The sequence below is a fragment of the Planococcus citri genome, chromosome 3 (assembly GCF_950023065.1).
Source record: "Planococcus citri chromosome 3, ihPlaCitr1.1, whole genome shotgun sequence".
Taxonomy (NCBI): domain Eukaryota; kingdom Metazoa; phylum Arthropoda; class Insecta; order Hemiptera; family Pseudococcidae; genus Planococcus; species Planococcus citri.
The window spans coordinates 72,168,907-72,195,210 of record NC_088679.1 but is presented as its reverse complement, the minus strand read 5'-3'; the positions used below and the strand labels follow the sequence as shown (position 1 = coordinate 72,195,210).

General features: G+C 34.0%; 3 protein-coding genes across 8 annotated transcripts; all 3 read left to right on the top strand.

Moving 5' to 3' along the window:
* Positions 1–3,268: 3,268 nt before the first annotated feature.
* On the top strand, positions 3,269–9,844 carry LOC135838959 (uncharacterized). 3 transcript variants are annotated; one of them, XM_065354790.1, is made up of 6 exons: positions 3,269–4,185; positions 4,344–4,451; positions 6,712–6,849; positions 7,671–7,754; positions 7,977–8,130; positions 9,553–9,844. In XM_065354790.1, exons 1-6 carry the CDS (start codon positions 3,396–3,398, stop codon positions 9,596–9,598), a joined length of 1,320 nt encoding a protein of 439 aa, XP_065210862.1. In that variant the 5' UTR covers positions 3,269–3,395; the 3' UTR covers positions 9,599–9,844. The 3 variants fall into 3 exon arrangements, with proteins under 3 accessions (XP_065210862.1, XP_065210863.1, XP_065210864.1); XM_065354791.1 differs by lacking the exon at positions 6,712–6,849; XM_065354792.1 differs by lacking the exon at positions 7,977–8,130.
* Positions 9,845–10,764: 920 nt separating this feature from the next.
* Positions 10,765–18,454, top strand: LOC135838958 (uncharacterized). 2 transcript variants are annotated; one of them, XM_065354789.1, is made up of 7 exons: positions 11,092–11,228; positions 11,306–11,678; positions 11,853–11,963; positions 15,906–16,043; positions 16,879–16,962; positions 17,216–17,372; positions 17,612–18,454. In XM_065354789.1, the coding sequence occupies exons 2-7, from the start codon at positions 11,345–11,347 to the stop codon at positions 17,655–17,657; spliced, it is 870 nt and encodes a 289-aa protein (XP_065210861.1). In that variant the 5' UTR covers positions 11,092–11,228; positions 11,306–11,344; the 3' UTR covers positions 17,658–18,454. The 2 variants fall into 2 exon arrangements, with proteins under 2 accessions (XP_065210860.1, XP_065210861.1); XM_065354788.1 differs by having other exon boundaries at positions 10,765–11,678.
* A 741-nt stretch (positions 18,455–19,195) lies between these two features.
* On the top strand, positions 19,196–24,830 carry LOC135838956 (uncharacterized). Of its 3 annotated transcripts, none has more exons than XR_010557502.1 (7): positions 19,196–20,334; positions 20,482–20,595; positions 23,274–23,411; positions 23,513–23,612; positions 23,682–23,765; positions 24,100–24,253; positions 24,476–24,830. XR_010557502.1 is itself a non-coding variant. In XM_065354787.1 (7 exons), the coding sequence occupies exons 1-7, from the start codon at positions 20,027–20,029 to the stop codon at positions 24,531–24,533; spliced, it is 783 nt and encodes a 260-aa protein (XP_065210859.1). In that variant the 5' UTR covers positions 19,212–20,026; the 3' UTR covers positions 24,534–24,830. The 3 variants fall into 3 exon arrangements, 2 of the variants coding, with proteins under 2 accessions (XP_065210857.1, XP_065210859.1); XM_065354787.1 differs by lacking the exon at positions 23,513–23,612 and having other exon boundaries at positions 19,212–20,093; positions 20,167–20,334; XM_065354785.1 differs by lacking the exon at positions 23,513–23,612 and having other exon boundaries at positions 19,207–20,334.
* The last annotated feature ends 1,474 nt before the right edge of the window (positions 24,831–26,304 follow it).

Below are 26,304 nucleotides of genomic sequence, written 5' to 3'. Positions count from 1 at the left end.
TTTCAATGCCTCCATGACGCTTTTTTTGTGGATGATTACTTATGAAGTCTCCATGATTCATGGGAATTTTATAAGTCACCATTTGACCTATCACGAAATTTTGAGCTTTCGCTTAGCTTTTACAGTCAACTTTCAAAATTGTTTTTCTGTCAAAAATTGTTTTTGATCTTTCAAGGTACAATATAGGTACCTAAGTAATTTTATGTACACATTGAGGATGCATAAGATCAATTATTGAACTTTTTTCAGCTCACAATGCAACCATTTGTACTTTCAACATAAACCTGCACACCTACACTTTAAAGCTTTCTATTGATACATCGTTCATGAAAATCAGTTCAGCAGTTTATATATTTAATAAGCTTATAGGTATCCAGCTTTTTCAAGGTCTGTGTTAAACTTTTGCAAATTTTCTCTAAAGCCTGCCATGATTTATCTTCTTGTAAAGCTCTTTCAAAGTACATACATGTTACTTCTGTGTATTCATCAAATACACAGAGTATAGGTCAAATATTGCATGTCACAAAATTTTGAGCTTTACCTTAACTTTTACCATCAACATTTGAAAATTTCTAAAAAAAGTTAAGCAAAACCTCAAAACTTAGTGACATGTGGTATTTCACCTAAAATAACAACCTCTTGACAGCAAGGCTTCAAAGTGTAGATGTGCAAGTTCATGTTGAAAGTATGAAGAATTGTGTAGTAAGCTTTAAAAAGTTCAATTATTGATTAGGCCATATTTTTAATTGGTAGACAAAAATACTTATGTTGTACCCTGAAAGATCCAAGTTAAAATCAATTTTTTGTTGTTATTTCACTTCACATTTTAAAATTTAGTAAATGGTGTTTTGAGCTTTTTTAGCTCATGGTGAAAATTGTTGAACTTTCAACATAAACCTGCATATCTACTATTCAAAACCTTTCTATCAAGTGGCTGTTTATCAAAATCAGTTCAGCCGTTGCAGAGATCTTGCTGTGACAAAAAACTGTTATAATGAACTTTCAAACATTCCCTGAACTTTTGCTGACAATTTTCCAAAGTTTTTTACTGTCTAGAATGGTTTTTTCGTGATGATCTATCAAAGTACAACCTGTATATTTTTTTTACACGTCAAATAAGATCAAATACTATATGGCCAAAACTTTCAAGCTTTCACATAGCTTTGACCACAGACTTTTGTAAGCTTTTTGTGATGCTCTTTTAAGGTATATAATATATTACATACTTTTTTGTATATGTTGAAACCATTGAGTATAGGGTTAACATCGATTATTGAGCTTATAGCACAACTTTTTTTGTAAAATTTTTTCTTTGACATTGGACTTCTTTTGATGCTCTTTCAAGGTATAATATACGTACTTCTTTGTATAGATCAAATGGGCTGATTCTCAAAACCATAACAAAATGAGATTTTTTGAGCTTTACAGCACAACTTTTTTGTAATCTTTTTTTTTGACATTGGACTTCATTTGATGCTCTTTTAAGGTATAATATACGTATGTACTTCTCTGTATATGTCGAATGCACTACGTATAGGCTAAAATCAATTATTGAGCTTTTTTGAGCTTTAAGGCACAACTTTTTTGTGAACTTTTTTCTTCAATATGTGACTTCTTTCGATGCTCTTTCAAGGTGTAATGTACGTACTACTGTGTATTATATAGAATGCGCTACGTACGTATAGGATAAAATCAATTGTTGAGCTTTTTTGAGCTTTACGGCGAAACTTTTCGAACTTTTGATTAAAACCTGCACATCTACGGGTCAAAAGTTTTTTTTGAGACATCTTCGAGCAAAATTGGTTCAGCCGTTGCTGAGATCTTACAGTCAAAAGAATCCAGTCATAATTGAGCTTTTTTGAGCTTTTTTTGTAAACATTTTTCTTCAACATTAGACTTCGTTTGATGCTCTTTCAAGGTATAATATACGTACTTCTCTATATATGTCGAATACACTACGTATAGGCTAAAATCAATTATTGAGCTTTTTTGAGCTGTAAGGCACAGCTTTTTGTGAACTTTTTTCTTCTACATTTGACTTCTTTCGATGCTCTTTCAAGGTATAATATGCATACTACTGTGTATACATCGAATGCGCTACGTATAGGCTAAAATCAATTATTGAGCTTTTTTGAGCTTTAAGGCGCAACTTTTTTGTAAACTTTTTTCTCTGACATTAGACTTCTTTCGATGGTCTTTCAAGGTATAATATATGTACTTCTCTGTATACATTAAATGCGCTACGTATAGGCTAAAATCATTTATTGAGCTTTTTTGAGCTAGGCTAAAATCAATTATTGAGCTTTTTTGAGCTTTAAGGCGCAACTTTTTTGTAAACTTTTTTCTCTGACATTAGACTTCTTTCGATGGTCTTTCAAGGTATAATATATGTACTTCTCTGTATACATTAAATGCGCTACGTATAGGCTAAAATCATTTATTGAGCTTTTTTGAGCTTTAAGGCGCAACTTTTTTGTAAACTTTTTTCTTCAACATTTAACTTCTTTTGATGCTCTTTCAAGTTATAATATACGTACTACTGCATATACGTCAAATGCGCTATGTAAAGGCTAAAATCAATTATTGAGCTTTTTTGAGCTTTTTGGGGCAACTTTTTGAACTTTTGATGAAAACCTGCACATCTACGGGTCAAAAGCTTTTTTTTGAGACTTCGTCGATCAAAATCGGTTCAGCCGTTGCTGAGATCTCAGAGTCAAAAGAATTCGGTCATAATTTTAATATATAGATAAAAGATGTTTTTGGCAATTAATTAGTAAGTTTGCTCATGATGTGTGATGAACTGATAGGAATCTCAGCTTGTGTAGATAAGTTGAAATTGAACAACATTTTGTTCTTGCAATTAAAAATACTTTATTTAAAAACATCTATCTTAATAAATGAGTATCGAATTAGTAATTAGATACCAGCTCATGATTTCAATGACCTGCAACGAATCAACAATTCATTTTTACTGAGGGTTCTACATACCTACACTTTGTTATTCAGTTATGCGCGTTCATATTATCTATCTACAATCGGCGGGAAGCTGAATTCGCAACAAACAGTGCGGTGCGTCGTCGGAAATGAACAAGATAAAATACCTACATCTGTGTTAGTATAATGTAAAATTACAATAATTTTAACTGGTGTTTATTTCATCTCCTCACAACATTGTTACTTTGGAGCGCCACACTTTTTTTTTTAAACCAGTATTTAATTTTGCTATCATAACATACTAGCAGATAGCCAACTAAACTGATAGGTAGGTACCATGTTGTCGAGATCAGACGTCTTTCCGTTACCAAGTTTTTTAACAGTATTGTTGCATGTTTTGCGAGTCCACACATCGCGCGTTCGATTATAATTTTTGTTGTCGTTTTTAAAATTTAGTTACCATGATAGAATTGGTGTTTTTCTTCCACCATATTTCGGATATCGTGCTTGATCTGGTAAACTCTGAGCTATACCTGCGCAAAGCCTGCATTTCCGAAAATACGACCGGAGTGCCCGGAAGGGCTTTCATTTTTTGCTATGGCAAGCAAGAAGGATTTGTATCATTTGTCTGGCCAGTCACAGGTTCTATTTATCGTTGGGCTATGCTATTTTTGTGCGTATTTTATGTATCATTAGCCACATCTTGGAGCGACACATCCGGTCGGCGTCGAAGACCGCTCGTCTTCATAGCGATTTTCGGACAAATCATGCAGTCCATTTGTGGCTTAATGAATTATTTTTTAAATTCGGGTTTCATAGTGACATTCATTTGTAATTCGATTTTCGAGTTCATCGGAGGAATAAATATGATGTTCGTAGTGGCACAGATTTACATCTGCGAAACTGTCGCTGTAGAAAATCGTACCATGAGGTTGGGGCTGTTATGGGTGGTCAAACTTGTATGCAAGCTAATTTGCATATACGGATACGGAAATATCATACACAATGTTGGATCTCTCTACTCGTATATCTTATGTCTTGTACTGTCAATTATTGCGGGGGTTCTAGCTGCCTTTCGAGTCTACGATAAATTTGTCGTTTCGGAGGAGAAACAGAGTTTTTCGCAATTGTTCGATGTAACCCGAATTGTCCACAGTTTCAAATTGGTGTTTAAGCAAAGCCTAGGAAAAAAACGACAGCTTGTTTTATTGCTATTGATAGCGTACGTTTTGATGTATTGTGTTTACGAAGGTATGTTTTATTTTTTGTATTTTTGAAAGCCCTTTTTCTATAGTTATTCCCAACTGAACTTAATTTATTTAGGTACTTGAAACTTTTCAGAAGTGTTCGCATTTATTCGCTATTAGGTACTTACTGTATAACGAAGCTAATTTACATTATTTTTGCAGGCGAAAATGGAACTACTTCTCTCATTAATTCCCTACTTGAATCGCTCACGGGTACCACTCTACACAGGTCTTCTTTTGAATTCGTTAAAGATTTTGCAATTATTTTCAGTAGGTACGAATTTTTGCCAGTATAATTAGGTATTATAATTAGGTGGATTGCAAAAAAAGAAATCAAAGGATTTCGACAAAATTCAACGAAAAACTTACTTCAAGTTGAAAATAACTCAGAAAAAATTTCAGTTCCGGTGATGCCTCTGGAGGAGAGATACTTATTACTTCTTATGAGTCTTCAAAGAGTGCACATTTAAAAAAAAACCTCAGGTTGGGCATTTCCTTCAAAATCCGAGAATAATAATTTTAGTCAGAGTTCTACAAAGCAGGTTAAAAATCTGAAAATTGAGGTAGTCTACCAAAACATCGAAGGATAATTTCTTGGAGGAGTATCGCGATAAGGGCATTTATCGACTCGACCACTCTTAAAATGTTGTAATAAATGTCCCAAATACAAAACCGTGGTTAGTTAACTCAAAATGGCCATTTTTTGGGCTCCAGGGGTTCCCAAAGTTGCAAAAAAAAATAATTTTATGAACCACTGAGTATTATTTTCAAAAACTTTACCAGCGTAATATATCTGTTTGAACCTAATAAACGTTATGCGAGGTGATTTTATTATTTTTGACTCTCGGGGGGGGGGGCAGAAATTGAGGGGATTTTGATTTTTTGAAAATTTTGGAACCACCATTTCGAACCTACCCCTTTGAACCTCGCCAAAAAGATTTTTACAGTTTATTAGTATCCGAAAGACCTCCATCATACCAAAATTTGAACTCAATAAAATTTATTCGCTGGTACTCAAACATTCAATTTTCCAACTTTTTGTAATTTCGATATTTTGGGAACCCCTGAAAAAATAAAAACCTGTGATTTGCGTCAAACGTAACATTTTGAGGTATGTATTCAATTACCCAGATAAAAAAGTTTAATTGAGCTCCCTGTTTATTCGTAATTTTGAACCTTTTTTTTGGAGCCCCCACTTTAGGCACCCCTAAAAAAAGACGTTTATGCATATTTTTTCAAACAAATTGAAAAATTTACATTTGAAACACTCAAGCAAGTGCTCGATAATTTTTCATTCAATTTCACCTGTAATTTTCAAAATTGAGCTTTTTTGACCAAATTCTGAAATTTTACATCGTTGAAATCGTGAAAACGTGATTTCAACGTTTTTTCGAAGAGTTTTGAATTCTGATTTCAATGACCTATTTCAACGAAAAATCTCAAATACTATCTTTCAGAACGGGTCCTTTTCCCCAAAACAATAGAGGCTTCAGGCTTCAGGCTACAACGAAAACACCATGATGTTTTTGAAAATGCAGCATCTTTGAGAATCATTTACGTATCTTCCCTCAAAGAACACCTCACCATCTCACAATTTTTCTAAGTAGGTTTCAACACAAAATGAAGATTTTCAACAGATTTTGTCAAAATTTCCTAATATATATATGTACTTTTTTTTCAATCCTCCCTAAAATAGATAAATATTCTCACGTGTAAGGTGAAGTGTCGAAATGTGGCCAGATTGAGTTTTTTTTCAGATAAATGCAACCTTAGTATTACCTATGCCAAGAGTATTTATGTAGAGAAAATTTTATATCTTTTGAAGTTTTGAACACCTTATTTTCGAAGAATGAATCAAATTTATGGGAGACATTTATTTTTGAAAATTGCAATTCTTATGGCAAGAAATCCAAAAGTACCCAATAAAGAGGTGCACTTGAAATGCACCAAATTGATCTACATATGTACTAGAAAGCAGAAAGTTCGTATATGCTCCTAGATGTTAAACCCACCGAATCGATTAGAACCTGTGTCGAATCGTTTTGAGCAGTTCTGGAGCTTTCAGAAAATTTTGGAATGTTCAAATTTTCGCAAATTTTGCATAAGGAATGGAGTCGAAAATAGTGGACTTGGCAAATTTCAGTTTCCTAGGTCAACGTAAAATTTTGATTTTTCTTTCAAATTTGTTGACCTAGATTAATTTTTAAAAATTTACCAAAAATCAAAAAATGCACTTTAGTCTCTGAAATTTTGATCGATGATGTATTTATACATGTTTTTTTTTCGATTTAGTAATGACATAAAATGAACTTGTTCGAAAATTTTTTGAATCGAAACTATTTTAGATGCAGTACTTACTGTCGAACCTAAATCCCCACTTAGCACTTAATTTTTCCAGTTGAACACCAAATGTGGTCATTTTAAAGGCAGGAGATAGGATGGTCACATTTGGGCACTTTACTTAACTAAGTACTTACTCATTAATTTGAGAATTGAGGCTTTACTATTAATTGTGATTATAAATTACTAGGCATCCTGTTTTGCGGTGTTATTCTGAGTAAATTTTTGAAAGTCCCTGATGTTTCGATCGGAATGTTTGCCGGCATCTGTAATCTCATCGCAGTCATTTCATATCTCTTTGTCGGTCAGACATTGCATCGTTATATTGGTAGGTAATATTTTTAGGGTTTCCCCCACCAAGAGGAATCCTATTAAAATCGCTATGAAGAATTGTTCAGTTCACCACGTTATTTAGAAAGGTGCCTTATGTGTTACCTATTACGTTACACATAAGACACCTTTGTACTTGCCAAGTCACTTTCAGTTTATTCGACAAAGCTCTTTGCTAAGCATTTTCAATTTCGTTTTCATCAGCCAACAATTTTTAGAGTTCCCACAATTAAAATTGAAGACAACGAGTATTTTTATTATTGTTTTGAACGTTTGTTTGAGGTCAAATAATTCGAAAACCTGCTGCGATTTGCAAATATTTGTTTCGCCAATATTTTTATATCTCACGATAACATATACCTAACTTTTCTTTATTATTTTTCTTTTCTTTTCCACGGTGTTAAAGAAAACAAAACCAAAAAACTAGGTGTCAGAATTGAATAAATTAATTTTTTTAATTTTTGCTACCAAATTTTTGAATTTTTGAAGAACTTAATCTTATATTAACGATTTTCATTTATTCCTGTGTAGGGTAAAACAGAGAAATGGCCAATATTGCTACAAAAATATCAAGTGTCGAACAAAAATATTCTGATAGCACAAGACGATTTTTTTATCCAAATCTAGGAAACCCTGTGGCCAAGTTGCCAGGTCCCCCGGACCCCGCTTGTTCTATCGTAAATTACTGTTATACCCAATCAATGCCCATGTACCCATCTACTTTTTTGAAATAAGATCAGGGTTTTGATCTATACCTAATTAGATAGATCTGCTCAGGCTTGATCTGACTTCCTTAATATTTCTTTGTTTAATTTTTAGATATGATGTTGAAAGCTTTTCATGGTGTGATATTACTCACCAGTGTTTCTTACTTGAGCAAATTTTTCGACGGTAAAGAATTTGGTGAGTTAATTTTAATTATTTTAATGCGGAGTTAAGCCTATGTTTTCAGTTTTCACCCCCTCAAAGTCATAGAAATTAGTAAATGAGCATCTGGAAAAGCGAGATGTTCAATTATAATGTAATAGGTACATATATCATAGATTAGACAATTTTATATTGAAAAAGTACGCACACAAGTCTGCATGTTCAGAATACCTGTTATTATTTATTTATTTTTTTTAGGAAGGTTGTTTAGTGTGCTCAATATCTTCTTTTGCTTTGTTTTAATCAACACATGGGTGTATGGAATCCTTTTTGCAAAAACTATCAACAGCTATTCGCTAGCTGCATACTTGGGTAGTATTTTCTTAAATATTGCAGTTTTGGTGTTATACTGGTGAGTATCCATTACGCTTTTAGTTAGTCACTTTGCAGCTATTTTTTTTTTTCAGAAGCATAGGGGTAGTGTTTGAGATACTTATTTAAAAAAAGTAAACCTACCCTGTACCTTCATTTAAAATAATGAAGGGTTACACAGAAATATCAAATACCCCCAAAAAAATTTCTGCTAAATGTTTAGGCTGGTCAGTGGTCACAGCGAATGATGAGGATGGTAGCACATGGTTTGTTGTTCAACTAAGGTGATAACATTGCATCATTTATATAATATATGCAACATACTTAAGGGTAGAGGCACCAAATATGGACCACTTTTTTTTGGAGGATTGCCACTTGAAAACTATAGGAGGTAGAAACCTCCACAAAGGCTTAAAATGAAGTCCCATCCTTCCACCAACACTGTACAAAACTTCAGGGGTGAAGGTCAACTTTAAGTATGTTTTTTTTATTGTTGAGTGATGAGTGTCAAAATGACAGTTCGAAATTTTGGACGCCTAATATGGACCACCCATAAAATTTCAAAATAAACATACTTTCACATTTTTCAAAAGGTCATATTTATTTGTAGAAATGAACAAAAAAACTTATTCTAAGCAGTTCAGGTTAATTTTGAATATTTTTTTCAAATTGTTGAATGACGAGTGTCAAAATGACAGTTCAAAATTTTGGACGTCTAATATGGACCACCTGAAGAATAATTTCAAAATAAACATATTTTTACGTTTCAAAACATCATATTTATTAGTAGAAATGAACAAAAAAAAGTATTTCAAGCATTCCCCTTTTCAGCGGCTGTAAAAAATGAGTAAAAAATTCAATATCACAGGTGGTCCATATTAGCGCACCCCATAAAAAAAACTTTGCACCAAAAATTTCTGTACATACCCTCATTTTTAGCAAAAACTGATCACTCCAGCAGAAACTACATCCTTTTTTGATATTATAAACATCAATGCCATTTAGAAAATTACACCACATATATATTTTAATAAAAGTTGAAAAACACACTGAAAAAATTTTTCAGTGTCTCAAAACAGTTTTTTGTAAATTTCTCAGCAAGTTTTGACTTTACAGTTGTAATTTTTGTCTCATTCGTTTTTTTTTTGATGAAAAATACATCAGAATACATTTTTTTCCTGACAGATTGCGCTAATTACCAATGAGAACGGGCGCTGGTCCATATTGCGGACTGGTCCATAATTGGTGCCCTTACCCTTATGTTTCACGTTGCCAAACTATATTTTTAACAAAAACTCTTTCTTTGGGGTACTCGATGTTTCTGTCTACCCTGCAGTTAAGTGGATAGGTATCTGTTGGCTTAGTTAGGTACCTACCTCTGAAATTTGAAAGTTATTATATACCCAGGACCAGGTATGTACATGTTAAAATGATTAATTTTTTTTTGGTGAATTTGTTTCAGCATTTCGTTCTTTTATTGGCGATTGGTGAGTGATCCTGAATTGTGATTGTGAAGATTCTCAACTTGTGAACATTTATTTATATTTTGTACGTACTCTAAAATACCTTTTTTCTTATATTCGCTGAAAAATAATATTTTGCATTTATTTAGATTAAATGTTTGTTTATTCATATGTACTTATTTGTCTGCCTAAGAATTTAGGTACCTATAAGGTCATACTTACCTATTCTATTGTTTTTACAATTTTGTTTTTTACAAATACCTATAAAATTTATTGATCTGGATACCTAAATGTTTTGTTTGATTTATTTCTTCGTTTTTTTGTTCCTATCGCTAGCCAACTTGTTTCGGGAAAAATGGCCCCTCCCAAAAGAAAGCAGGTACATATTTGGGATTCTGCTAGGTATCGCAATCAAAATCCAAGACCACTTTTAGGGTTCTTTAAGGTGGAAAAAATCGAAAATAGGGGTAAAATAAGGGTGTTTTCACCTTTATTCCGCCTTAAATAGGTTGGGAATGACCTAGGAAGCTGAAATTTGAACATGTTGATCACAATTGGGGTGCTGACCAATGGTATGATTTTGGATCATTTTCATCCATTTGGGGCCATATTATGCCCCTCCAAAAAAATGACCTTTCCGTAATTTTCAACTTTGACCCTCCCCACTCCACAGGTCAACTCTAGCTCCCAATGGAATCCCATTCCCCAAGTTTGACTTAAATTAATCAATTAGAACAGGTTCCAAGTCTCATGTCATAAATTGTATTAATAAAATAACGTCACTTTCAGCCTTTCAGGGGTCGTAGCTCCGCCTCCCTTGGGTCTAGGGAGTTGGTCGATAGCTTATTCGATAGGTATTGAAGAGGAGATAAAATGATCACTGAGCTCATTTTGCTCAAAAGTTGATATTTTGGAAGTTTTTGACAAAAAACTGATTTTAGGGGGCTTTGATCCACTGTCGGGGGGTCAGCTTCAGGGGTAGGGGCGGGAACTTTTAGTATGTTGTTCAGCACACCACCCTAGACAATATTCACCAAAAAACCTTTAGTCGCATCGTCGCCATTACGTTTGGGTGAAATTGTGTTTTGAGTGGGCTACAATGTTACACCTGTTAAGTACAATCATCATTCTAACTGGTTTTTATTTTCGTCTATTCTCAACATTGTAACATTCCGTATTTAATTACCAACATACTCTCACTCTCGTTATCTCGTAGCCGAGTTTTTTAACAGTACATGAACTGTATGTTTTTCAAGTGTACGCTTCGTGCGCGGCGCGTCCGATTATCAGTTTTGTTATCATTGTATAATTGTTTAAAATTAATTAGTTACAATGATCGAATTAGCGTTTTTCTTCCACTATATTTCGGATATTGTGCTTAATCAGGTAAACTCTCAGCAATACCTGCGTAAAGCCTGCGTTATTGACAATAAAACGACCGGAGATTCTTTCTTAAAATGCTATACCCAGCAACAAGGATTTGTATCATTTGTCTGGCCAGTCACAGGTTCTATTTATCGTTGGGCTATGCTATTTCTGTGCGTATTTTATGTATCATTAGCCGCATCTTGGAGCGACACATCCGGTCGGCGTCGAAGACCGCTCATCTTCATAGCGATTTTCGGACAAATCATGCTGTCATTCAGTGGCTTCATGAATCATTCTTTCAAAACGAGTATGATAGTTACTTTCATTTCTAATTCGATTTTCGAATTCATTGGAGGAATAAATATGATGTTCGTTGTGGCACAGATTTACATCTGCGAAACGGCCGCTGTAGAAAATCGTACCATGAGATTGGGGCTATTATGGGTAGTCAGAATTGTATGCCAGATAATTGGCTATGGAATCGCAAGTAACATTATAAACAATGTTGGATTTCTCATGGCGTATATGATTTGTCTTGGACTGTCAATTATTGCGGGGGTGATAGCTGCATTTCGAGTGTACGATAAATTTGTCGTTCCGGAGGACTCGGAGGAGAAACAGAGTTTTTCGCAATTGTTCGATGTGACCCGAATTGCCCACAGTTTCAAATTGGTGTTTAAACAAAGCCTAGGGAGAAAACGACTGCTTGTTGTATTGCTATTGATAGCATACGTTTTGGTGTATTGTGTTTACGAAGGTATGTTTTATTTTTTGTGTTTTTGAAAGCCCCTTTTGTACCTATACCTAGTTATTTCCAAGTGAATTTAATTTATTTATGTACCTACTTGAAACTTTTCAGAAGTGTTCGCATTTATTCGCTATTACTTACTGTATAACGAAGCTAATTTACCTTATACCTTATTTTTTGCAGGCGATAATGGAACTGCTTCTTACATTATTAATTCCCTACTGGAATCGCTCGCGGGTACCATTCTACACAGGTCTTCTCTTGAATTCGCTAAAAATGTTGCAATTATTTTCTGTACGAATTTTTTTGCCAGTATAATTAGGTATTAAAATTTAGGTGGATTGCAAAAAAATCAAAGGATTTTGACAAAATTCAACAAAGAACTTGCATTTTAAGTTGAAAACAACTCAGAAAAAATTTCAGCTCCGGTGATGCAAGGAACTAGCCCCCAGGTATGGAAATACGTCATTTTCGGTTATAGATTTCATAGTTTTGATGGTGATGTTTTCTTTTTGTAATATCAGTCGATGAAATGGAATCAAAAAAAATGTGGGAAAGTGTCCATTTTGTGAAAATAAGTATGAAGTAAAAAAATGAGGTAAATTGGCGGTATTAAGGGTAAGGTAGCCTAATATGGACTGGTTCCCAATATGGACTGATGGCCGATCTTGGTGGTTATTAACGTTACCTGGTGGGAACAAACTTAATCTGATGTATTTTTCACAGAAAAACACAATGAGACCAAAATCAACTCTCTAAAGCTAAAACTCGCAATTTTAGAGTGAAAAAACGAAATTGAGAACCTCAAAATTTTTTTCATGTGTTTTGAAAATCCGGCTTCTCGAAAAATTTCCCGGGGACGCCCTATAATGTTTTTTATTATCATTATCAAGTAGTGGTGAAGTTTTCTGAATCAATCAAGACAATCTACAAATTATTCAAGGTACATATATGTACTTATGATTTTTCAAAGTTCAAAGTTATAGGGTAGACTAATATGGACTGGTGTACATTTGTTGTGGGTTTAGTTAATTTCACGTTAAACCAGTCCATATTAGGGACCCAAAATTGACTTTTCAAATTTTGAATACTTTCAGGAAAAAATTAATTTGGCCCACTTAGAATTTACTCTTATTGTCTTAATTAAACATATTTTAACAGTGTTTCAGCAATTGAACATATTTTTACAATATTTCAGCGCTTTTTTTTTTATTTTTTTGAAACAGTCCATATTAGGGTCCCAAAATTCAATTTTTGATTTTTGACAATTTTCAGAAAATGATATTTTTGACACACTTGACATTTCTCAAAAATGTTGAGGCTTTGGAATATGAAACTAGATAGATGTAGGTATATTTTGAGCTATCAACCAAATTTTTAGCTCAATTACAGCGGCCACGACATTCAAAAACAAAAAACTAGTTCATATTAGGCTACTTTACCCTTATTAATTAATTGAGTACCATAAAATTTCTTCCTATAACCAAAAATGGCGTATTTCCGTACCTGTTCCTTAGTGCATGATGCCTTTAGAGGAAAGATACTTATTCGCTGGTAAAATATGGTATTTTACTGTATTTTACCAATTTGGATATGAAGAATTATTTGTAGTTTGACTTCAAAGTTCTGAACTTCTGACCTGCCCCTGAAGTTAATTTTTATATGTTATGTGCTATTAAAGAGTATAGGAAATTTTCCATGGAAAGTTTTTGGAAATTTATAGGAAAAAACATTTAGTACTTCTTGAGCCCCCATTTTTTTTTTTTTTTTTTTTTTTTAATGTCCTGAAATCTTAAAATTTGCGATTGGGTAATACCGCCGTAATTTTCCCTTGTAAGGCTTATTCGCGTATCTTGTTAAAAAAACTAATTATATGAATACTGCAAACTGTTTAATTTTTTGTCAATTTTTTTACTTTTGTTTTTGACTTTTGTATGAAAAGTAATGACATTCGAGATTGAAAAAAACATAAAAAACTCGAGTGATTGGGGGGGGGTCTATTCTGAATTGGGGGGCTTCATTCTGATCAGGGAGGGCCTTACACTTTTGGCACAAATATCAAATAAATTGAATAATTTCAAGGAAAAGTTCCAAGTTGAGAAATTGAAGTTTTTTAAAGCAGCAAAGTGATATAAAAAATGGGGAGTGTGGGGTGGAAGAGGGCTATTTTGATGGGGGCCTCAATTTGATTTGGGGTGTCCAACATTTTTGCCTCAAGTATTAATATATCCACTGATTTTGAGTTGAAAGTTCTGAGAACTACATTTTTTAGCAAAACAATATAATTTAAAAAAAAAATCGGCCCCCCCCTAAATCGTCAACGACGAATCGCTTGTCAAGAATGCCCCATCACCACACCCCTGAAGTACCTACTTAGGTATAGGTATCCAAAATTAGTGGAACTTTAAAAATCGTCTTGGATTCTGATTTCAAATGACCCATTTCAACTAGGGCACTGAAACAGGGGTATGCTTGTCCGCCATTTTCTTGCAAAAGTGAATTTTCTATAAGTCGAAAACTATGACATTTAGAGAAATTTTACAAGAGTCCTTTTTCGTAGAGAATGGAAAAATATGATCAACTGGGCAAAAATCTTGAAATTTCATGCAGTAGAACTTGAAACATCTAAACAAATTGGAAAACAAAAAAAAATTTCAACTTTATTTTTTTTTAAATTTTAAGTTCTACTGCATGAAATTTCAAGATTTTTGCACAGTTGGTCATATTTTTTCATTCTCTACAAAAAAGGACTGTTATAAAATTTCTCTAAATGCCATAGTATTTCGACTACTTAATAGAAAATTCGCTTTCGCAAGAAAATGGCGGACCAGCATACCTACCCCCTGTTATACGAAAAATCTCAAATACTATCTTTCAGAACTGGCCCTTTTCCCCAAAACAGTAGAGGCTTCAGACTACAATGAAAAATCCATGATTTTTTTGAAAATACATCCTCTTTAAGGATCATATACGTATCTTCCCTCAAAGAACACCTCACCATCTCACAATTTTTCTAAGTAGTTTTCAACACAAAATGAAGATTTCCAACAGATTTTGTCAAAATCTCTTAATTGTATAACTTATATATTTTTTTCAATCCTCCCTAATTCGTAGATAGATAAATATTCCCACGTGTAAGGTAAAGTGTCCAAATGTGGCCACCTTGAGCTTTTTTTTTCAGATAAATGCAACCTTAGTATGCCATGTATTTACAAAAGAGAATTTTATAGCCTATCTTTTGAACACCTTATTTTCAAAGAATGAATCAAATTTGTGGGAGAAATATTTTTTTGAAAATTGCAATTTTTATGGCAAGAAATCCAAAAGTACCCAAAGAGGTGCACTTGATCTATGTACTAGAAAGCTATAAGTTGGTATAAGCTCCATTTTCAACTTGCCAAATCGATTAGAAACGGTGTCGAATCGTTTTGAGCAGTTCTGGAGCTTTCAGAAAGTTTTGGAAAGTTCAAATTTCTGCAAATTTTATAAAAGAAAGTTGCAAAGCTAAAATGTACTTTGTACCCTCATTTCAACATGTTGCATCAATAGGTGTTGATGTTGAAGTTCATTTCGACAGATTTGATAACATTTTTTTGGGAACCCAAAGTTCCAAAAAATTGTTGGGAGGCACCAAAGCGCCCTAAAAACAATTCCATGTAAATGGGCATGTCGAAATTATGGTATCAAGTATATTTGTGTGTGCCTGTGTGTAACTGTGAAACTTTGCAGAAATTTCAACATTCAAAAATTTGTTGGAAACTTTTGATCTGCTAATAAACATTCCCATTCCATTTAGGAAGTCGAAAATAGGGTACTTACCGATACATTTCAGCTTTCTAGGTCAACTTGGTAAAAATTTGATTTCTCTTTCAAATTTTTTGACCCAGATTTAATTTTTAAAAATTTACCAAATATCACAATTATGTACTGCGTCCCTGAAATTTTGGTCGATGATGTAATTATATCTACATGGTTTTTTTTTCGATTCAGTTATGATATAAAATGAACTTGTTTGAAAGTTTTTGAGTCTGATCTATTTTCGATGACTGCAGTAGGTACCTACTGTCGAACCAAAATTCCCACTCGGCACTCAATTTTTCCAGTTGAAGATCAGATTGGGTGATTTTAGGAGTAGTAGGTGGCTGGTCACATTTGGGCACTTCACTTTACTAATTGTAAGTACTCATTCATTTGAGAATTGAGGCTTTAAAATTAATTGTGATTATAAACTACTAGGTACCCTGTTTTGCTGTGTTATCCTGAGTAAATGTTTGAAAGTCCGTGATGTTTCGATCGGAATGTTTGCCGGCATCTGTAATCTCATCGGAGTCATTTTATATTTCTTTGTCGGGCAGACATTGCACCTTTATATTGGTAGGTAATATTTTTAGGATTTCCCCCACCAAGGGGAATCCTATTGAAATCGCTATGAAGAATTCTTCAGTGCGCCATGTTATTTAGAAAGGTGTCTTATGTGTTGGGTATTACGCTACACATAAGACACCTTTATACTTGCCAAGTCACTTTCAGTTTCTTCAATAAAGCTCTTTGCTAAGCATTTTCAATTTCGTTTTCCATCAGCCAACAATTTTAGTGATCTCTCAATTAAAATCGAAGACAACGAGTATTTTTATTATTGTTTTGAACGTTTGTTTTAAGTCAAATAATTCGAAACCCTGGTTTCGTCAATACTTTTATAACTAAATGTTTAATGAAAAATTTGCCAAATTGTGGACCCTAAAAATTTGGAAAACAAATTCAAATATTCACGATAACATAACTTTTCTTTCTTATTTCTCTTTTTTTTGTCAGAATGTTAGAGAAAAGAAAACCAAAAAGCTGGAATGTCAGAATTAAATTAATTAATTTTAAAAATTTTTGCTTTCAAATTTTTGAATTTTTGAAGAATTCTTATTAACGATTTTGGATTTATTCCTGTGTAGAAAATATCAAATCGAACAAAAATATTCTGAAAACACAAGGCGATTTTTTTTAATCCAAATCTGGGGAACCATCTTGCTAAGATTGCCAGGTCCACCGAACCTCACTTGTTCTATCATAAATTAAGTACTGTTATACCCAATACTCATGTACCCATCTACTTTTTCGTAATAAGATCAGGGTTTTGATCTACCTAATTAGATAGGTCTGTTCAGACTTGATCTGACTTAATCATACTATCCTTAAAATTTCTTTGTTTAATTTTTAGATACGATGTTGAATGCTTTTCATGGTGTGATATTATTCACCAGTGTTTCTTACATGAGCAAATTTTTCGACGGTAAAGAATTTGGTGAGTTGATTTTAATTATTTTAATGCGAAGTTTAGCCTATGTTTTCACCCTCTCAATAAATTAAACGCTGACTATAATCTGACTACTAGTCGTAGAAATTAGTAAAAATGAGCATCTGGAATTAAGCGAGATGTTCAATAATTATAATGTAATTATATCAAGGATTAGACAATTTAGATTGAAAAAGTACGCACATAAGTCTGCATGTTCAGAATACCTATTATTAATTTTTGTTGTTTTTTGTTTTTTTAGGAAGGTTGTTTGGTGTGCTGAATATCTTCTTTTGCTTTGTTCTAATCAACGCATGGGCGTATGGAATCCTTTTTGCAAAAAATATCGACAGCTATTCGCCAGCTGCATATTACTTATGTAGGGTTTTCTTGAATATTGCAGTTTTGGTGTTATACTGGTGAGTATGTACCCATTACGCTTTTACATAGTTGGCCAGTTTTCAGGTATTTTTTTTTTTTTTTTTTTTTTTTTTAGAATCATGGGGTAGTGTCTGAGATTTTGTAAAAAAAGAAAAAAGAATAAGTACCTGGGTAGTTCTCAAAAAAATTGGTCAATTTTGATATGCATAATTTTGAAAAACAAAAATCATTTTTTTTGGGAAATTTCATCTGGGTAAATAATTTGCATTTGTTTCAGCATTTCGTTCTTTTATTGGCAATTGGTGAGTGATCCTGAATTGTGACTGTGAAGATTCTCAACTTGTGAAAATTTATTTATATTTTGTACGTACATTAAAATACTTTCTTTTATTCGCTCAAAAATAATATTTTGCATTTACCTATATTTAGTTTAAATGTGTGTTTATATGTACTTATTTGTCTGCCTAGGAATTTAGGTACAGTCAAACCTGGATAAGTGGAATCGCAAGGGAAACGGATTTTTTCCCACTTACATAGGTTTTCCACTAAAGTAGGTTTCACTTATAGAGGTTGAACAAATTGGAATTCCAGTTATGGAGGGTTTCGTTTCCCTACCACTTCCCCATCTAAATCTATGTTAAAGTCTTATATAAGTGGAATTGTATTCTGAGTAGCAGGACCTCTGGAACTGAAATGTTGCTTTCGTTTTACCTCTATAAGTGAAATTCCCCTCCTTCTTACCTCGTTAACTGGAACGAATTCCACTTCTGGAGGTGCTGTTATGATAAATGTTTCAGTTATAGAGGTAAGAAGGAAAAGAATTTCACTTATAGAGGTAAAACGAAAGCAACATTTCAGTTCCAGAAGTTCTGCTACTCAAAACAAAATTCCACTTACATAGGTTCTGTTTCCATTTAAAGAGGTGACTTTAACATGGGTTTACATAGGGAAGTGCTAGGGAAACGAGTTTTATTCCACTTATAGAGGTTTTCCACTTACATGGGTTCCACTTATCCAAGTTTGACTGTACCTATAAGGTCATACTTACCTATTTTATTTTTTTACAATTTTGTTTTTTTTTTACGAATAGCTATAAAATTAATTAATCTGGATAACTAAATGTTTTGTTTGATTTATTTCTTCGTTTTTTCGCTCCTGTCGCGACCCAACTTGTTTTGGGAAAAATGGTTCCCTCCCAAAAGAAAGTAGGTACATATTTCGTATTTTGCTAGGAGTGCTAGATATTGCAATAAAGATCCAAGACCGCTTTTAGGATTCTTTTTAGGGTGGAAAAAATCGAAAATAGGGGTAAAATAAGGGGTTTTTCACCTTAATTCCTCCTTAAATGGGGTGGGAATGACCTAGGAAGCTGAAATTTGGATATTCTGATCATAATTGGGGTACTGGTCAATGGTATGATTTTGGATCATTTTCATGCATTTGGGGCATATTATGCCCCTCCAAAAAAATGACCTTTCTATAATTTTCAACTCTGACCCTTCCCACCCCAGAGGTCAACTCCAGCTCCCAAGAGAATCCCATTCCCCAAGTTTGACTTTATCTGATCAATTAGAACAAATCCTTCACGTCACTTTCACTTTCAGGAGTCGTAGCCCAGCCTCCCTTGGGGCTAGGGAGTTGGTCAATAGCTCATTTGATAGGTATTGGAGAGGAGATGAAATGATCACTGAACTCATTTTGCTCAAAAATTGATATTTTAGAAGTTTTTGACAAAAAAACGGATTTTAGGGAGCTTATTTATCCATGGTTGGGGGAGGGGGTATCTTCAGGGGTAGGGGCTGGGACTTCTAGCATGTTGTTCAGCACACCACCCTAGGCAATATTCACCAAAAAACCTTCGGTCGCAAATTTGCAATTATGTGTGGGTGAAATTGTAAGTATTTCGACTCGTCTACAATGTTACACCTGCAAAAGTACAATCATCATTCTAACTGGTTTTTATTTCGTCTATTCTCAACATTGTTACATCGGAGCACCTCGTGTTGTTTTTTTAAACCGGTATTTAATTTTACCAACATACCTACCTACTAGTATTAGTAGCTAACTAAACTTACCTACCATGTATTCGACATTAGACGACTTCTCTCGTTGGCGAGTTTTTTTAACAGTATTGTACTGTATGTTTTTCAAGTTCAAGTTCACGCTTCGCGCGCGGCGCGTTCGATTATAATTTTTGTTATCAGTTTTAAAATTTAGTTACAATGATCGAATTCGCGTTTTTTTTCTACTACATTTCGGATATCGTGCTTAATCAGGTCCACACTCAGCTATACCTGCACAAAGCTTGCCTTGCCAATTCAACGAACGAACAGTCTTACAATGATTGCTATAACTACAAAGGAGGATTAATATTAGTCTCGCCAGTCACAAGTTCTTATTATCGTTGGGCTATGCTACTTCTGGGTGTATTTTATGTATCATTAGCCACATCTTGGAGCGACATATCAGGTCGACGTCGAAAACCACTCGTGATCATAGCGGTCTTAAGTCAAATCATGGAATCACTCACTGGCTTCGCGCATTATTTTTTCATTTCGAGTATGATAGTGACATTCATTTCTAATACGATTTTAGAGTTCATCGGAGGAATGAATATGATGTTCGTAGTGGCACAGATTTACATCTGCGAGACGTCCGCTGTAGAAAATCGTACCATGAGGTTGGGGCTCTTATGGGTAGTCAGAGTTGTATGTCAGCTAATTGGGAACGGAATCACATATTACTTTGTATACTACAAAGTTAGATTTTTCTTCTCGTATGCCTTATGTTTTGTATTGTCATTTATTTCGATGTTACTAACTGCCCTTCTAGACGATAAATTTGTCGTTCCGGAGGAGAAACTGAGTTTTTCGAAATTGTTCGATGCAACACGAATTGCTCACAATTTCAAATTGGTATTTAAGAAAAGCCTAGGGAAAAAACGACTGCTCGTTTTATTGCTATTGATTGCATACGTTTTGATGTATTTTGTTTATGAAGGTACGACCTATGTTTTATTGTAATTATTTCAAACTGAACTTAATTAATTTAGGTATAGTTGAAACTTTTCAGAAGTGTTCACATTTATTCGCTATTGTACTATAGGTACATACAACGAAGCTAATTTATCTACCTTATTTTTTGCAGGCGAAAATGTATTTTCTACTTATTACATTATTAATTCTCTACTTGGATCGCTCTACGCTACTGACCAGCACTGGACTGCTCTTCAAGTCGTTAAAAACATTGCACTTATTTTCAGTACGAATTCTTGCCAGTATAATTATTGAAAATTTAGGTAGATTGCAAAAAAAAAAAAATCAAAGGATTTTTACAGAATTCAGCAAAGACCTCATTTTGAGTTAAAAATAACTCTAGAAAAATTTCCAGCTCCGGAGATGCCTCTGGAGGACAGATATGAGTCTTCAAAGAGGAGACATTTTCGAAAAAAATGCCTGGGGCATTTTCATCAAAATCCAAGATCAATTTTACAAGAGTTTTCGTAGTGATTGAAAATTTTAAAATTGCTTATTCATTAACCTAAGAAAATTATCTGAAAAAAAGGTCATAGGGAAACGCTAGAGGACACGCTGATTTTCGATATACTGGCCTATTTTTATATCCTAAACACGAATCCTTGGTGTCCCCATCTGTCCCTAGTTAGCTTTCCCCCAATTGTGGATTTTAGCCCCACCAAATGAGGCTTTTCGCCTCTACTTCCCGAAATTGTGGTCCTAGCCCAAAAATTCGGGTCTATAAAAGTTGTTCTAAATCAAATTTCCCATCAGATGAGCTATGAACCAACTTCGTCCCTCTAAGGGGGGGAGGGTGGACCTTCAGTCAATTTCAAGAAAATTTGCGTTGAATAGGAAAATGCAGGGGTGAAATCTGAATTTTGGTATATTGGCCTATTTTTGTACCCTGAACACGAATCCGTGGAGTCCCCACCTGTCCTAAATGATTTTCCCCCCAAAATCATGGCTCTGATTCAAAAACCTCCTATATTTGTTTGAGTCCAGCTCCACCCCTCTTAGGGGGACGAAGTTGGTTCATAACTCATCTGATAGGAAATTTGATTTAGAACAACTTTTATGGACCCCATTTTTGGGATAGGACCACAATTTTGGGGGGTAGGGGTGAAAAATCTCATTTGGGGGAGCTAAAATCCACATTGGGGGGAATCACTTGGGACAGGTGGGGACTCCACGGATTCATGTTCAGGGTACAAAAATACCCCCCGCATTTTCCTATTCAACGCAAATTTTCTTGAAATTGACTGAAGGTCCACCCCCCCCCCCCCGGAGGGACGAAGTTGTTTCATAGATCATCTGATGGGAAATTTGATTTAGAACAACTTTTATAGCCCCCCCCCCATTTTTGGGCTAGGACCACAATTTCGGGAAGTAGAGGCGAAAAACCTCATTTGGGGGGAAAGCTCACTAGGGACAGGTGAGGACACCAAGGATTCGTGTTTAGGGTATAAAAATAGGCCAGTATATCGAAATTCAGCTTGCCCTCTAGCGTTTCCCTATTCAATGCTAATTTTCTTAGGCTATCATGTAAATGCCTACTTTCGAGTGTATGGGTTTTCAAAGAGGAGAAATTTTCGAAAAAAATACCTGGCTCATTTTCATCATAATCTGAGATTAATTTTACAAGAGTTTTCCTAGTGGGTAAAAATTTGCAAATTGCTCATAGTATGTTGGGTAGGTAGATGCCTTTTTTTGAGTAAATTCGCGTTTTGAAAAATTCAGCGCGTTAAAATGTTGATTATTGTCGGCAACATTACCATTTTTTTCAGCAAAATTTCGTGATACGGACCTCCCCTTCCCATTTGTAACTAAAATACCCCCTTTTTTCATCCAACATGGGAATTATCAGTCGATTAAGTTGTGAATCTTCAGTCAAAGCAGTTGGGAATTTTATGGTTTTTGCCTCCCCCCCCCCAGCAAAACCACTTCGATACGTTTCTGTCCCCACTCTCCCCAGTTTTAAAAATAATATCTTTCACATGTGAAAGAAAATTTCAAAACACGAATTTAAGTAGGTGGTTCCCGAACATATTGGAACCTTGAAAGTGGTCTTGGATTTTAATGGCAATGGCCTAGTTCGACTCAGAATTTCTGAGTCGAATCAGAATTGTACCATCTTTTAGAACTGGGCACTTTTCCCCAAAACAGAGAGGTAGAGGCTACAGCGAAAAACGCACGATTTTTTTTTGTTGAAAATGCACCCTCTTTGAGAACCATTATCTTCCCTCCAAGAACACCTCACCATCTAAAATTTTATAAACGTAACTTTCAATAGGTAGAAAATTAAGCTCCCAACATTTTTTTTTTTGCGATCCTCCCGAATATAGATAAGTAAAATATATTCTCACGTGTAAGGTAAAGTGCCCAAATGTGACCACTTGAGGTTTTTTTCAGATAAAATGCAACCTTGGAGAGTCAAAATCACACATACTGGCTTCAAAATCGTAACAATCAAAAACCCAGGTACCCAAAAAGGTGCGTTTGGAAAATGGAAAACAAAATTACACCAAATTTTTGCACAAATTTCAGTTTTCTAGGTCAATTTGGTAAAATTTTGATTTTAATTTTATATTTTTTGACCCGGATTTGATTTTTAAAAATTTACCAAAAATTTAAAAATGTACTTTAGCCCCTGGAATTTTGGTCGATGATGCATTTTTGTATGCTTTCTGGAATTAGCTACGATATAAAAGTACATTATTTTGTTTGAAAATTTGTTGAGTCTGAACTATTTTTGATGAAGGCAGTACTGTCAAACCAAAACCCCCCTTGGCACTGAGTTTTTTTCGTTGAACACCAAAGGTTGTCATTTTAGGGGTAAAAGGGTACATTCGAGCACTTCACCTTACTACTCATTTTTATTTGAGAATCGAGGCTTTAAAATTAATTGAGATTATAAATTGATAGGCACCCTGCTTTGCTGTGTCATCCTGAGTAAATGTTTGAAAATACGTGATGTTTCGATCGGAATTTTTGCCAGCATCTGTAATATCATCGGAGTCATTTTTTATTTCTTGGTTGGCCAGACATGGCAACTTTATGTTGGTAGGTAATATTTTTCTATAGTAAATTAGGTACTGTTACTTATGTATACCTACCTATCTACTTTTTCCTAATAAAATCAGAGTTTTGATCTGATTACCTAGATCTGTTCAGACTTGATCAGACTTAATCATCGCGTTTCATGGGCTCCGAAGAGTAAGCCTTAACAATGAAATGTAGGGAAAAACTTGAAAATTAAAATAGGTATTTTGACAAGTACCTATACCTACTTTGTTTGATAACATACTTAATATTTCTTTTTTTAATTTTCAGCGACGATGTTGAATGTTTGTCATGGAGTGATATTATTCACCAGTGTTTCTTTCTTGAGCAAATTTTACGACGGTAAAGAATTCGGTGAGTTGATTTATTAAAATATTTTAATGCCACCTTTAGCCTCGCTATCATCCTCTCGATAAATTAGAGACTGTACCTACTGTACTGCCAATGAGTTGTAGAAATTAGAAAATGAGCATCTGGAAAAAAAGAGGGGTTTAATAATAAGGTTAATTATAATAGTGTAAGTGTCAAGTGTTTGATTGTCCGTAGAGATTATATAGACAATTTATTTTGAAAAATTACGTTTACAAGACTGCAGTTTAGTATTGGTACTTACTTATGTACCTATGTACGTACTCGTACACATAAATATTAATTTTTTTTCGTTTTTTTTATTTTTTATTTTTTTTAGGAAGGTTGTTTGGTGTGCTCAATATCTTCTTTTGCTTGGCTTTAATCAGCAAATGGGCGTATGCAACCGTTTTTGTAAAAACTATCGACAGCTTTCCAACAGCTGTATACTTGAGTAGTTTATTCTTAAATATTGCAGTTTTAGTGTTATACTGGTGAGTATCCATTACACTTTTAGTTAGGTAGTTGGTTTACAGGTAATTTTTTTTTTAGAATCGTAGGGGTAGTGTGTGAGTTATTAAAAAAAGTATGTATAGTTGTATACCTACCCTTCCTAAATTTAGGTAGGAGGTACCTCTTGAAATGTGAATGTTATTATAGATACCTATATTTTCATTTAAAAATGATGAATTTTTCTTCTGGTGAATTTGTTTCAGCATTTCGTTCATGTTTTGGTGGTTGATGAGTGATTCTGAAGTTTTTGAAGAATCTTAATTATATGACCATTTATTTATACATATTTTGTACACAAAAACATTTTTGTACTCGCAGAAAAATACGAATAATATTTTGCATTTATTTAGACTAAGTGTGTGTTTCTGTGTTTCACTGTTTATACATGTGTGTACTTATCTAGTATCTACCTAAGATTATAAGTACATATAAGTAGGTAACTTATGATCTAATTGATCAAAAATGTTCATGGATTTCGCCATACCCACCTATTTTATTGTTTTTGTCAATTTTGTTTTCTACAAATAACTACACATAAAATCAACTGATCGAGATAAACATTTTGTTTAATTTATTTCTTCGATCTTGTGTTCAACTTCCCTCCGCCGGGTTTCAGATTAAAGTACACCAATTTGATTAATCGTGAGAAAAAAGTGGACGGATTTTGATCAAATCCAGCAGAGGCTTTCATTTTGAGTTGAAAGTTACTCAGGTTTTTTTTTAGCTCTGGAGGTGCACCAAGAAGGCAGAAATGAACCCTCAAAGAGAGGGAATTTCTGAGAAAAAAATGCACGTTTTTTTCGCTCCTGTCGCTACCTAACGTTTTTTGGGAAAAATGGCTCAGTTGTAAATGAAATAATTTTGAGATTTTGATATTACAATCAAAATCCAAGACAACTTTAATTGAGGTATCTAATTTGCATTAATTTAGCCAAAATATTGAAAGATAGCATTTTTGAAACTGGCCGATTTTTGCTCATCCGGCCAGTTTTCATACAGACCAGAAGTTTGAAATTTTGGCCCCTAAATATAAATAGAAGGCAAATTGCTGTGCATCGAGCAAGTAAGGCATGGGCATGGACACATAATTATCAGGAAGGAGTCAGCACTAGGGTGCCGTCTTTGACCTTTTTTTTTGGAAATTTGGTTAGGGGGGTGCTAAAAAGTTGTGGTGGGACCTCAAAAGACTGTAGGAAAAATTTGGGGTTTCAGACTTCACCCAGCACTTTGCAACTGGAGTTCAAATTTTAAAATTTTCAAAAAAAAAACAAAAAAAAATAAAAAAATGTTTTTGATTTTTTTGATGTTTATTGGTCGCATTATGCGTATTTAGGAGTAAAAAGCCATTTTGCGATCGGGTTTTTCACTTTATTGGAGATTTTATCTCACTTTTAAAATACCCAAACACGGTCATTTTCAAGGTGATTCGAGATTCATTTTGATTTTTACCAATTTGTTATTCATTCGAAGTCTACAATGCCTTTTATCATTATATGACTTGAAATGACCCCTCCCCCTCCCTCCCCCACCTCCAGAGATTCTCAATTAGCGCATAATTTTGTTCTAACATATGAATTTTCCATCCTTCGAATGTGAATTTTAGAATTTTTTAATCCTCGGAAAAAACACAATTAAAATCTGAATCTGAATTGCTAGAAATGATTTACGAAAATATCAACCTATAATCTAAGTATAAAAAGCCACGGAATTGGTAATGAGAATTTACACGTTCTGAATTTCATTTTAATAATTTTTATAGAAATTTTTCCACAACTGAAAAATCCTAAAATGCCGCCTCCTCTCGGAGACTCTACAATAACTCAAAATCACCATCAATGGATTCAGAACGTTGAAAATGAAGCCTACTCATAACTACGCCAAATTTCTGCCTTCCCATGGAAAATGAATTCTATAAAATTCTATAAAAAAAACATTGAAAAATTTTCTATAGAATTTTATGTCCAGAATGTACCTATTAAATTTTATCAAATCGCATTTAATTTGATGTACTTGGATAAAATTCTATCAAACT

Excerpts from the sequence above, each read along its gene's own strand:
- LOC135838959 (XM_065354790.1), top strand. The coding sequence starts at position 3,396 with ATGATAGAATTGGTGTTTTTCTTCCACCATATTTCGGATATCGTGCTT. Across the intron at positions 6,850-7,670 it reads GACATTGCATCGTTATATTG|ATATGATGTTGAAAGCTTTT; the intron begins GTAGGTAATATT and ends TTTAATTTTTAG. Across the intron at positions 8,131-9,552 it reads GCAGTTTTGGTGTTATACTG|CATTTCGTTCTTTTATTGGC; the intron begins GTGAGTATCCAT and ends AATTTGTTTCAG.
- LOC135838958 (XM_065354788.1), top strand. The coding sequence starts at position 10,886 with ATGATCGAATTAGCGTTTTTCTTCCACTATATTTCGGATATTGTGCTT. Across the intron at positions 16,044-16,878 it reads GACATTGCACCTTTATATTG|ATACGATGTTGAATGCTTTT; the intron begins GTAGGTAATATT and ends TTTAATTTTTAG. Across the intron at positions 16,963-17,215 it reads TTTCGACGGTAAAGAATTTG|GAAGGTTGTTTGGTGTGCTG; the intron begins GTGAGTTGATTT and ends TTGTTTTTTTAG.
- LOC135838956 (XM_065354785.1), top strand. The coding sequence starts at position 19,557 with ATGATCGAATTCGCGTTTTTTTTCTACTACATTTCGGATATCGTGCTT. Across the intron at positions 20,335-20,481 it reads GATGTATTTTGTTTATGAAG|GCGAAAATGTATTTTCTACT; the intron begins GTACGACCTATG and ends TATTTTTTGCAG. Across the intron at positions 23,766-24,099 it reads TTACGACGGTAAAGAATTCG|GAAGGTTGTTTGGTGTGCTC; the intron begins GTGAGTTGATTT and ends TATTTTTTTTAG.